Genomic DNA, 12,654 nt, shown 5'->3' with positions numbered 1-12,654 from the left:
TCTCTTGATATTTCACACCAAAATCTGAAGCTGGAGATAAAGGCCAGAGGGAGTTAAATTTTGGAGCTGCAGGAGAAGTGGCAGAATGCACCCAACAACAGTAACCATTCCCACAATATACGCTCGGATTCACATCCAGTGTGCCTTGCTTTACAGCACACAATGTGTGTACTTCTGTTGGAATCTGCAGAGGGTTCATAGGTTACTTTTCCTCCCCAGGTTTTGCACTGCTGCTATCAAAGCTTCTGCCGTAAGAAGACTCACAGGTCACAATGCTCATCCCCATCTCCAAGCCATAGAGCCAGTGTTTGTCCATAGACAGTTTCCGTGGTCACGTGGCCAGCGCAACTAGACACGCAACGCTGTTACCTTCCCACCGTGGTGGTACGGATTGATCTACTTTCATTTTTACATGCTTTCGAACTGCTAGGTTGGCAGGAGCTGGGACAAGTGACAGGAGCTCACTCCATCGCATGGATTCGATCTTATGATGGCTGGTCTTCTGACCTTGCAGCACAGAGGCTTCTGCGGTTTAATCCGCAGCACCACTACGTCCCCAAGTTTGACTTACTGAAGCCCTAAATCAAAGATAGGCAGGAGTGCAGGTAGATCAGGATTGATTGCAGGGCCAGTCCTAGAATTAGACAATGTGAGGTGGCTGCCAGTGGCAGCTGATACTAAAAGGCTGAGAAAAATAAGCCATTTGTTAAGCATATAGTCTTATGCTACCAAGATGATTTGTTGCCTCCTGAGAGAGAGAAGCTATAGGTAAATTTCGGATTGACCAACAAGAGTGGACCAACAAGAGTTTTCCAAGTTACACTAACAATAAAAAGACATCATTCTTATCTAAATTAAACTGTTCTAATGAATAAATCTTGGTACATTGAAAATAGGCATGCATCTTTATGGGAAAGCCAGGCATGAATTAATGTCAGTGGAAGGATTATGTGCTTAGTACTGGTAGCAGAAACAAATTACTGGAGTGAACAGGAGCTGAGGGGACTCTTATTTCTTTATTTTAAATGTATACCTACATACATATCTCTGTCCAAGTCACCATTTCACAAATGGGTCTACCTGGAGGGCCTTGAGCTTCTAATAAAAAAAGAGAATTTATTTATTTATTTATTTATTTATTTGATTTATATCCCGCTCATCTGATACATCTGTACCACTCTGAGCGGAGAAGAAGCAGAGCCATCACGCTAAGAGATTAGTGGTCATGCTGGTTTGGGGAAATCTGTGAACTAAAGTCTTTAAAACCTAAAGTCTATAAGCTTCGATCAAGTTTGAATTCTGTTCGCCACCATACCCTAGCCAAGAGAATTCCTGTCAAGTAGTGAGCTGGATACATGGCCATGTGAATTCCTATTGTTGTGTCAGACCTGAGATATTTTGCTGTCTGAGGCAGAGAATCAAATCCTCCTTCTCTTATTCAAGTGGCATAGTCCTATGGCTAGATATTTTATTTTGGCACTGATGTGGAAAATCCCACAAACACAATAAATCCAGTAAAAACAGAGTAACAACAAAGTACATGTCCAGCAATATGTTGCCCATTCATGATAAAATTTGCAGCATAAGGCAGTTGCTTCATTGTGCTTAATAACAAAGTCAGACTTATTTCCTGGGCAACTTTGGAGGGAACCAAATAATTTCCACAGTGTCCTTTTGTAGTCTTCCCAAAATAATGGGTAATTGGCTATTCCTGGAAAGTCCATTGCCTCAAGCATTGGCACTGTCACTGCTGGGCTGTCTGGATATAGAGCCACTATTCTCAAATCATATACCATCAGTACGCCTACCTACAACAGCGATGCAACAGACTTCCTGAGGAAAACTGCAGTTCACTTACAACCTTCTAGATGAGAACATTTTAGCCACAACGAATGCAAAAGTGCTTTATGACAGCATCTCACCTAAGGAGGGACTATGAGCCATCAAAAATACCATTCTGAATATTGACATAGCACACCTATCCACATCTCTTCACATCAGTGGCATGGCTATGGGCTCCACTGTACACCAACATGCTCATGGCTGACCTGGAACAGTGCTTCCCCAGCTCATGCACTCAAAAGCCTCTCTTCTAGCTTTAGATGCATTTATGATATACTGTATTTGTCATCAGGATTCATGGAATGCCTTCACTTGAAAAATTCCACCAGAACTTCAATAACCTTGGACCTGGTTTTCTCAACGGGACTGGAAGATGGTGGTTTGGATGTGGAGGGGCTGGTTGTGACCCCATTGTCATGGTCAGACCACTTCCTGGTCAAGTTTAGTCTATTAGCTTCTTCTCCCCTGGCTAGGGTGGGGGATCTAGTAAAATGATCCACCCCCGGAGACTAATGGATCCAGATGGATTCCTGAATGCTCTGGGGGATTATCCATCTGATATGGTCGGCGCTCCTGTCGAAGCTCAGGTCTCCCTATGGAATAGGGAGATGACCCGGGCAGTTGACACGATTGCGCCTAAGCGCCCTCTCAGTTCAGAAGTATACCAGAGCCCAGACAGCTCCCTGGTATACTTCTGAACTGCGGGCGATGAAGCGAGAGGGGAGACGGCTGGAGCGCAGGTGGAGGAAATCCCACTGGGAGTCCGATCGAGCACGACTTAGAGCCCATTATCGGGCCTATTTCGTGGCAATACAGCTGGCAAAACGGCAATATTTCTCCAGCCGTATTGCTTCCTCAGAATGTCGTCCAGCAGAGCTCTTTCGGGGGGTCCGGGATCTTCTTCAACTGGGAAATCCAGTGGAGGTCCCGGACTGCTCATCAGCTCGCTGTGATGAGTTTGCCATCCATTTTGAGGGAAAATCGCTCAGATTTGCAGTGGGTTGGACTCCAGTTACTGCAGAATCAGAGGATGTGTCCAGTGCGCCATGCTTAGGTCAAGTATTAATGGATGAGTTTCAATTGTTGAGACCTGAGGATGTGGACAGGGTGCTTGGATCTGTCCATTCTACCACCACTCCACTGGAAGATCAGCCAGGGGGATTTGCACCTGGGTCCAGGAGGCCATGAACGCCTCTTTGAGAGAGGGAGTGGTCCCTACCGCCTCAAAAGAGGCGGTAATTCGACCATTCCTTAAAAAGCCTAACCTGGACCCAAGGCTGGTGGTCAACTACTGACCAGTGGCGAACCTCCCTTATTTGGGCAAAGTGTTGGAGCGGCTTGTGGCCGGGCAACTCCAGGCACTGCTGGATGAAACGGATTTTCTGGATCTATTTCAATCGGGTTTCAGGCTGGGTTTTGGTACGGAGACTGCCTTGGTCACCCTGTACGATGACCTTTGCCGGGAGAGAGACAGGGGGAGTGTGACCCTGTTGATACTCCTGGACATCTCAGCGGCTTTCGACACCATCGACCATGGTGTCCTTTTGGATAGGCTGGCTGGGTTGGGAGTTGGGGGCACTGTTTTATGGCAGTTCCGCTCCTTCCTGGCTGACCATGTCCAGAGGGTGGTGCTGGGGGACAGTTGCTCTGCCCCATGGCAGTTATGTCATGGGGTTCCTCAGGGCTCAATACTGTCCCCCATGCTGTTCAACATCTACATGAAACCGCTGGGAGAGGTCATCAGGAGTTTTGGGCTGAGGGCTCAGCAATATGCTGGCGATACTCAGCTCTACCTCTCATTTTCCACCAATCCAGGTGAGGCAGTTTCTGTGCTGAACTCGTGTCTGGACCTGATAATGGACTGGATGAGGGTTAATAAATTGAAACTCAATCCAGACAAGACGGAAGTAATGTTAGTGGGTGCTTCGCCGGACAGGTTGGAGGGCCATTTCCCTGCCCTGAATGGGGTTACACTCCCCCTAAGGGACAGGGTCTGCAGCTTGGGGGTGCTCCTGGAAGCCCAGATGGACTCGGTGGCCAGGGGCGCCTTCCTTCAGCTGCAGAAATTATAGCAGCTACGGCCCTACCTTGACGAGCAGAGTCTCATGACAGTTACACACGCACTGGTAACATCCCACATAGATTACTGCAATGCGCTTTACATGGGGCTGCCTTTGAAGACGGTCCGGCGACTGCAACTGGTCCAGAATCGAGCTGCGTGGCTGGTGAGTGGTGCAGCCGCCAGGGAACATATCAAGCCAATTCTGCTGCCTGAGCCCAATTCAAAGTGCTTGTTTCGACATATAAAGCCCTAAACGGCTTGGGCCCTGGATACCTGAAGGACCGCCTCCTTCCATATGAACCTACCCGGCAGTTAAGATCTAGCCAGGGGGTCCTTTTGAAAGAGCCGTCCCTTAAGGAGATAAGAGGGAGGGCTTGTAGAGAATGGGCCTTTTCGGCAGCTGCCCCCAGACTATGGAATGCCCTCCCAACTGAGATTTGTCTGGCGTGACGTTGATGACATTTCGGCGCCAGGTCAAAACCTTCCTGTTCCAGAAGGCTTTTAATTGAAATAATATTAGCTGTGGGTCCGATGGCAATTTTTATATATATTTAAATTGTTCTAAATTTTATTGTATTTTAAATGTTGTAAGCCGCCCAGAGATCTTTGGGTAGTGTGGGCGGCATATAAATTAAATTTAATTAATAATTAAATAATTAAATAAATGAATATATATATATAAACTTTCACCTTACAATTAACCTGAATCTAGACCCATCTAAACAACAGGCATGTCAGGGGGAAAATTAAAATAATAAATCATAATAAATCTCTGAAAGAGCAAAGCAGGCAAAAATTGATTGGTTGGTTGGTTGGTTGGTTTAATTTTTATCCAGTACCATCCTCTGGCCTTGCCACTACTCTGGGTGGTTTCCAGGATTCCAGCAGTAAAATAAGAATACAAAGAACAGCCAAATCCTACCCAAACCAAAAATATATATGAAATATATATATAACAAAACAACTAATCTAAAAATCAAGATGATAGCACATAAAGCCCAATGCCTCAAATCCAATCTGGGCAAAGGCAGTATCCACTCAAAATCTCAGATTTTTATACCCTGAACAGAACATGGGTCAACCACATACATCATTTCACGTATACATTATCAACTACAAATTGGGACTTTCCAATCTAAATTGGAATGCATTTTAGACAGTTTGTTTTGTGGCTTGGGGCTGACTTGTAAGTTCCTCTTTTTAATACATGGAGTGACGAATCTCTGTGGTTAATTTTGAGATCTCTGCAACAGTTTCTCAATAACATCTCATTCAGAAGCTCAAACTTTGCAAGCTAAATCAAACTAATTCCTATGTGCCTGTTATTAATACATGCCTTGATTAATAAAAATAAATTCTAACAGGTGCATTGTTTGTCTGCAACAGGCATAAGCACTACATTCCATTAAAATATTGTTGATTGCTGCATATAATTGTGTGTTATAGAAATTATGTGCCTCTGGTTTCCAGACATACCACAAAAGCTACTGTCTGTAGCCAAGCCTTCTGATAAAAATGCCTCTTCCAAAACTCTCCAGACAGACATTTAACATTAATGGATTTACAACAAGTGTTCTTTAATTATCATACCTACTCAGTGAGGTGAAAGAAAGAGACAGGGAAGACAGATACCAAGGAACAGGCAGTTACAATAAATACTGTATTTTTCAGTGTATAAGACTATACATTTGTCTAAAATTTTTAAACTAAAAATTGAGGGTTGTCTTATACACAGAAGTAAGCTGAGGAGAGTACAAAAGCAAGTGGTGGGGAAAGCAGGGATCAAATTGTTCCTGCAGGGATTTGATCCCTGCTTTCCACTCCACTTGCTAATCCTTAGCAAAAGGAAAGTAGGGATCAAAGCGCTGCAGGATCGCTTTGATCCCTGCTTTCCCCTCTGCTTGCTAAGTCCCATGGGGCTTAACAAAAGGAGGGGGGAAAGACTCAAAGCAATCCCGTGGCTCTGTAAGGGGGAAAGTGATCAAAATGATCATGCAGTTGCGGGATTGCTTTGATCCCTTTCCCCCTCCTTTTGCTAAGCATGAAGGGAGAAAGCAGGGATCAAAGCGATCCTGCAGCACTTTGATCCCTTTCCCCCTACACTTGCTAGGCCCCACTTAGATTTCTTAATTTTGGGTTGGAAAAGGGGGGCGTCTTGTACATGGGGGCATCTTATACACGGAAAAATGCAGTATATAAAAGATAAAGTAACAAAACACAATTGGTAGTCACCTACAATTTCCAAATGAGACCATTCATATTTATGGGTCACCAATAAACTACGGACCATTCTTAACAATAATACTTATATCTTGCAATCTTTGGGTTGCTGGTCTATGCCTGCTTAGACTCTGCTGCACACCTAAATGCCAGCTGTATCTCCACATCAATATGACAGCACCATGGCCAGTGCTTTCCTTTACCACAGTGGTCCCCAACCTTGGGCCTCCAGATGTTCTTGGATTTCAGCTCCCAGAAATCCTAGCCAGCAGAGGTGGTGGTGAAGGCTTCTGGGAGTTGGAGTCCAAAAACATCTGGAGGCCCAAGGTTGGGGAACACTGCTTTAGCAAGTTTCCAGCATGACAATCAGAAGTTGATTCAGAAAAAAAAACAAGCATATTGCTTTGCATTTTGATCACAGTTAATGTGGCAGACATAATCACTCTACCTATGGCCAAGATCTCTATGTAAGACTTCTGACAGCTCACTCCCTGTATTAATACTATTGTCAGTTTGAAAGTTCATTACCTGTGCACCTGCATCCTCTGCATCTGGTCTCCACATCTTACAACAATGTACCATGTTTTCCCAAAAATAAGACAGGATATTATATTATTTTTTTTGCTCCAAAAACACATCAGGGTTTATTTTCAGGGGATGTTTTATTTTACAGTCATGTCATCTTCTGGTTGCTGCACAATCCTGCACAATGGTGGAGGGCAGGGTTTCACTTAACTGGGGCTTTTTTGGGGGATAGGGCTTATATTACGAGCATCCTGAACAATCCTACTAGGGCTTATTTTCAGGTTAGGGCTTATTTTCAGGGACACAGGGTACATCATGTATAGAAATTTGTAGTTAAATATTGTACACTGTGGCTGAAATCCTGTTGCAGAACTGTGGTGATGATGTCATCACCCTGTAAAGTTAATTTTAATTTTCATCTAATTTAAAGCTTCCTCCCCCCCCATCCCCAATCAGGTTCCAAGACTTCATAGGGATCCCTTTTGCCCTGGGGAAGCCTGGGAGACTTGAGATGGGAGGGGGTAAACTTTAATTTCAGAAAATTGCCACCAGATCACCACTGGCAGTCCCAATCACTTGGCAGGTGGGAAATAGGAAGTTTTAAATTAAAAGAAAAATGAATAACCCACCACCACAATTTGCACAGTGTAGTTGCACCAACTTGAATTCAACCTATGTGTCTGATGAAGTAATCAGCTAAAGCTCGTACTGAAAATAGATCTTTTAAAGAAAACTTCTAGTTTTCTTTTTGCTTTCGCGTTCCCTTGGAGGAAGATGGTCCATATAACCATTTCAGCACTATACCCAGAATAGAAAAAAATTAAGAAAAAAGGGACCATGACAGTGACGCAATGAAACAAGTAGGCAGAAATAAAAGACATAACACCCACACACCACAATCCAAGACTAATCCCAAACCTCCTGATTTGTGCTGGATAATTAGTTATCATCTAGCCTTCCATTTTCTTTCAGATCCCCTTTCTGTTCCTTTTTTCCCAACCTCCTCAAGCTGAACAATATCTAGTAAGGGGATCACATGTCCTCTTTCAGAGAGGATAGTCATCAGTTAAAAGAGCTGCAAGCAAACAATCCTCCAGTTGAAGGGGTCCTCTATTTGAATGGCTTCACCTCAAATTTATGGATAAAAGAAGAAATAGGAGAACATAAAGTTGTCCAATCACAATGACCAGCACATGGTCAGTAGATTTAGCAGTAACAGAAGTCACTGGATTAGTGTTTTCCTCACTCAAGTGAGATGTATTCCAATTCTGTCCAAATTATTAACAAATAATGTATTATTTCTAAATAGCATGGGCTATTTTATGAAAGTCAGTTCTCTTTCCTACAGTTTTTGGCTGGTGGTCTTGTCAATAGACAACTACTATCTTTGATCCAAATTCCATATTCAGCAAGGGAATCACAAAACAATGACATCCCAGTGTTACTAGGATCACTAGGGCTAGATCAAGACATTTTGGTGCCTGAGGTAAGGGCCAGCTGTGGTCCTCTTAGGAGCTTGGAAAAAACTCTCTCAGAATCCCTGGTTGTCAAAAGATTGAGAAATACAGGTCCCAAAATGTTACTGTCCCACAATTTGTCCTTGCTTTATCACACATGGTGTGTACTTCTAGGTTGTTGGGTGTTTTTTTTCTTGTAATTTGCATACACGTAGTTGCTGTCTTCTATTATGAACACTTCTCTCTGTTTCCTGTTGACTGGTAAGAGATAGAAAATGAGGCCCCTCTGTCAAGATAGCTTATATGATATACTATTTGCTTTGCAAACTTCCTGTTTTTAATGCCCTCAGAGTGTTTGTTTCCCCAATGGCATGGCTAGTTCCCACTTTTCAAAACTCCTTTATCTGTATGTTTGCACCTTTGGGCCTTATATTTTCCTTTTTCCAGTGCAGAGACTTCAATAAATATTTGCAGTATCTGGTGATGTAATAAAATAGCAACAGGGAGTAAAATAAAAACAAATGTCAGGCATGATATACCTGCTGATAAAGGGCCAGAATTGGAAAGGTTACTTTTATGGACTCCATTTCCCCCAGAAACTCTCAGCTAGCATGAGAGCTGTGCTTGATGGAGCATACTGAGAGTTCAGATTTCTAAAATATGGCCTTGCCAAAAAATGAAAATCTCCATTTTATAATTCTTGCCAAATATTTAAAGCATTTTCACGCAGTATGTTGCTTTCTACTGCTCTAGGAGGTGGTTCTGGAACAACTACTTCAAATTAAAAGATGGAGATTTCAACTGAACGGTGGAGGTGAGGGGAGACCTTCCAAATGGTACAATGGAACAGGCTACCTCAGATGGTGCTGGCTTCTCCTTTGCTAGAGAGAAACCAGACGGTCGCTGATCAGCCATTGGCAGGTGGTATGAGATGAGATGATCTTCAAGGTCCCTGACAATTCCTCTAAGATTCTAAACAAGTATCACAAAACCAGCACTGACAAATGCTTGCTTAACCTCTGACAATCCCATAATTTCCCGAAACTCACTGACAGCAAAGGTGGCATGGCAAGGGGACTCTGGTAGTTGAAATCCAGAAGAACCTTTCCAAGTACTATCCAGTGTCTTGCTGAGCTTCTGGAAGTCCCACTAGTGCAGCAATAGGAAATTGCCTCCCTTGTGCTACCGTTGCTATTGCACGAGTGCAGGGAATATTTTCTCCCAGAGATAATAATCTTAAGACTACAGGGCTGGAAGGGACCCTATGTATCATCAGGTCCATCCTCTGTCAAGGCGAGGAATCAAATTCCCAACCTCTGGCTCCTAAAACACTGAGCTATCCAACAGATCACCACTTGTGTAACAGAAATCCTTGTAGAAGCAGTTCCATCCCACAATACTCTGCTGGGAGGAATTTGCACTCAGTGACCACTGACTTTAGAGCAATACCTTATTTAACCCAGGAAAAGGTGCATACCCAAAGGACACTAAGGTGGGAAAGGCCGATTTAGATTGCTGTGTCCGCAGTTCGTCTTTATTGCTAATGCTTTGAGACTCTACCACACTGTGACTGTGTTCTTTCCCTTTATAAGTCTTAATTCAAGACCTATGTCACCTGCTCCTATAGTGCTAGTGAGCTGGCATAGATGAGTGGATTGGAGTGCCTGGTCGCAGATCCTGGGGCGGGAAATTCAAATCCTGTACAGGAGAGGAGCCAGCTGAGATGGCCTGGAGTGTGTGAAGCTGATGGGGGGGGGGGGTCCATACCTTGTGGCACCCTGGGTAAGCTGCATGGTCCCAGGGCACCACTAGAAGGAACTTGTTAAGTGATTTCTTGGTACTTTATGCCTAGAAAACCCCAGGAAGGGAACCATAAGTCAGAATCAAGTTAATGGGACATCATTAATTGCAGTGCTTGTGACAAAAAAAAGAAAGCAGAACCCTTTATGCACCCTTTCAGGAACTCAGTAAATGTCATGTGCCTTTTTACACTGACTTTCTAGTCAAGGGGATTGCAATAAATGCTCCATTATGGCTATAATATCCCATTCAGTCACAGAATATATAACAAACCCTTTGTAAAGAGATTTTGTCGTTACACACAACTATTTCTCAACGAGCAACACAACCGTTCCGTTTTCCGAAACAGTAGTGCAGCAGGCAGATCCTTTTCGGGCAAGACCTTCCAGTAGGACCATTGGGATTCTGGGAGCTGCAGTCCCAAAAAGCAGCCTTTCCAGGTTCTACAGCTTTCTGTTTAGACAGTACGTCTCTAGCTTAGTAATGATTGTATTATCCCATCACAACACACAGACGCAACCTGAATTTCCTTGAAGCTCTGTTACACGCCTTCAGTTTCTCTGATCTTAGCAAGAGGGGAGCAGGTTGAACTCACCTTGGAAGTAGACTCCAGAGCAGATCTTTACCACTCTAGGAAGGAAATTGAGATCCAGACTGCAGATATAATGCTGGAAGGAAACAGATTCCATAGCTCTGGTTGTGTTGCCACTGCAGAACGTTGAACACTGAGAGGCAACACAGAACAGCTATGCTACTGAAGTGGAAACACAGCTGCAGCTTTCCCTTCCTCTTTTCTGTGGTCTGTGAGATAGGCAGATAGGAGCTCGCCTAGCAGGAGAAAGGATGCCATACAGAGGAAGGGCCAGCTTATTATGGTGACTTTGCACCCATGGTCACAGATATGGGATGTCATTCTGTCTGATCACACCAAAGACCATTTTAGACTAGTAGTATGGTCAGAAAAAAATGATTAATTTGAAATGTGGTGCTGGAGGAGAGCTTTGCAGATTCCTTCCCATCAAATATGACAAGGTATTAATATCTTCAGGCTTGCAGAGCTCCTGCATGTAAGCCTCTGCCTCGTACTTCCTCCTGGGTGGTGTCTCTGGAGGACAGGTCCCTGACATGCTAATTAAGACAGTGTCCCTGAAAACCTGTCCTGTTTTTGCAGGGATGAGGGAGTTGGACTCTAGAATATAACTGCTGGTACTGCTATTTGGGGTGCTATGATCACTGCTAGTTTTTTCATACTGTGTGTGACCCCCCCCCCTCATTATTAGCTGGACCTTATTCACTTGCTTCTGCTACATGTGATGGAAGGTCAGTTGGCATTGCCCCCCCCCTTGCTGCTGCTTAATATCCATTGCCCACTGTTTAATTCAGGGGTCCAAAACGGCTGTAAGAATGTACTGTTTCTTCCACGAGATGCAACCTGTAGTGAAGCAGATCCTAAAGGCCAGGGTCACCGTATCAGGCTACAAAAATGCTGTTCTACCTCTGTGGAATTTCCCATCCAACTGGTCTACCCCCTCATTATACCCTCAATCATGCCAACCAAGCCCTGGAACATTGGAATCACCTGACTAAGGATAGCTGTCTCCCCATTAAGGACCTGTGTTGCACTCTCAAAGCTTTGGAGCAGGGGTTCCCAACCCTTGGCCCAGTGAGCAGCAAGCAAAGCTCCACCTCCTGTCAGCACACTCCTATTAGGTTCTAACGCCACTGCTGATCTGACAGGAGGCAGATCTTCCATTTATTTATTTATTTGATTTTTACCCCGCCCCTCTAGGCCATTGCAGCTCACCTCCTGCTCATGAGTTCGATTCAAAGCTATCCTCCAACAAACTATTGCATAACAATTACTCCTCTCCCCCCTCCCCCATCCTTGGGAGAATGGTCAACTAAACCAGTCCCTGGTGTCAAAAAGGTTGGGGACCATTGCTTTGGAGGACACAGACCACGTCACCCGTAATGTCCCACTCTTCTCTGCCTAGAGATGATCCCTACTGAAAGGTGATTATTAATAATACACCAACAACAGGCTGTGAAGCAGGTTGTCTAGTCATAGTTTTGTTTCATTATGGCCACATGTCTTCTATTTCAAAATTAATCATAATCCTTTTTTTTGGCAATTTCTAAATGGCTGCCACAGCCAAAAACAAGCAGTAAATTCTATCATTGAATCTGAATCTAGTTCAGCTCTAAATACTATGGTAGGCTAGGAAATGTATCCTCCTCTGATTCCACCTCTCATCAACTCTGATCATTTTAGCCAATAGTAAGAGGAAGTGGGAGCTGTAGCACAGCACACTCAAGCAGGCTAGTAGTTATGTGTGAAACAGTGTGTGTCAATGTTCTGAAACCACCTGGGGAGTTTTGGGTCCGACTGCAGGTTTGAAACTAGATGTCCCCAGTCCTACTTCAGTGCTTTAACCATTACCCCACACCGCCTCTCTAAAATGTGTTCTTTGGATATGTCCTGAACAGAAGCTTCTTCAGCTCTGTAGAACTGGCTTGGTGATGAAAGCGAATGGAATTTTTGAAAACTCAAATTTCTTCCCATGGTGGACCTCTAGCTCAGAAATATGCTGGATTGTTCTGTCAAAGTATCATTATTCTTCATAATTAGTGGGATACCTTTCACTCTGATATGGCACAATGTTTTCTTGTCCTTCTCAGCAGGGACTTGAGGATGGCCTGTTAAGTAAACTTGAATGGTAGATGCTGAGGGGCAATGGCCATTTTAGT

At 44.0% G+C, this 12,654-nt stretch overlaps 1 protein-coding gene across 2 annotated transcripts in view; it reads right to left on the bottom strand.

Annotated features, from left to right (window-relative positions):
* Positions 1–12,654, bottom strand: part of THEMIS2 (thymocyte selection associated family member 2) — a 23,196-nt gene extending 10,542 nt beyond the window's left edge. The window contains exon 1 of one of the 2 annotated variants that reach the window (XM_072980113.2): positions 12,544–12,654. Coding sequence is in view for 1 of the 2 variants with exons in the window: in XM_020810530.3 (XP_020666189.3) it covers positions 10,502–10,595 (94 nt within the window). In the remaining variant the exon portion in view is untranslated. Of the gene's footprint in view, positions 1–10,501; positions 10,733–12,543 lie in introns of those variants that run through there. The other variant, XM_020810530.3, reaches the window with a different exon arrangement.

Source organism: Pogona vitticeps, chromosome 9, assembly GCF_051106095.1.
Source record: "Pogona vitticeps strain Pit_001003342236 chromosome 9, PviZW2.1, whole genome shotgun sequence".
Taxonomy (NCBI): Eukaryota; Metazoa; Chordata; class Lepidosauria; order Squamata; family Agamidae; genus Pogona; species Pogona vitticeps.
Note: the sequence above shows the minus strand (reverse complement) of the source record. Positions and strands in the feature narration are given on the sequence as shown.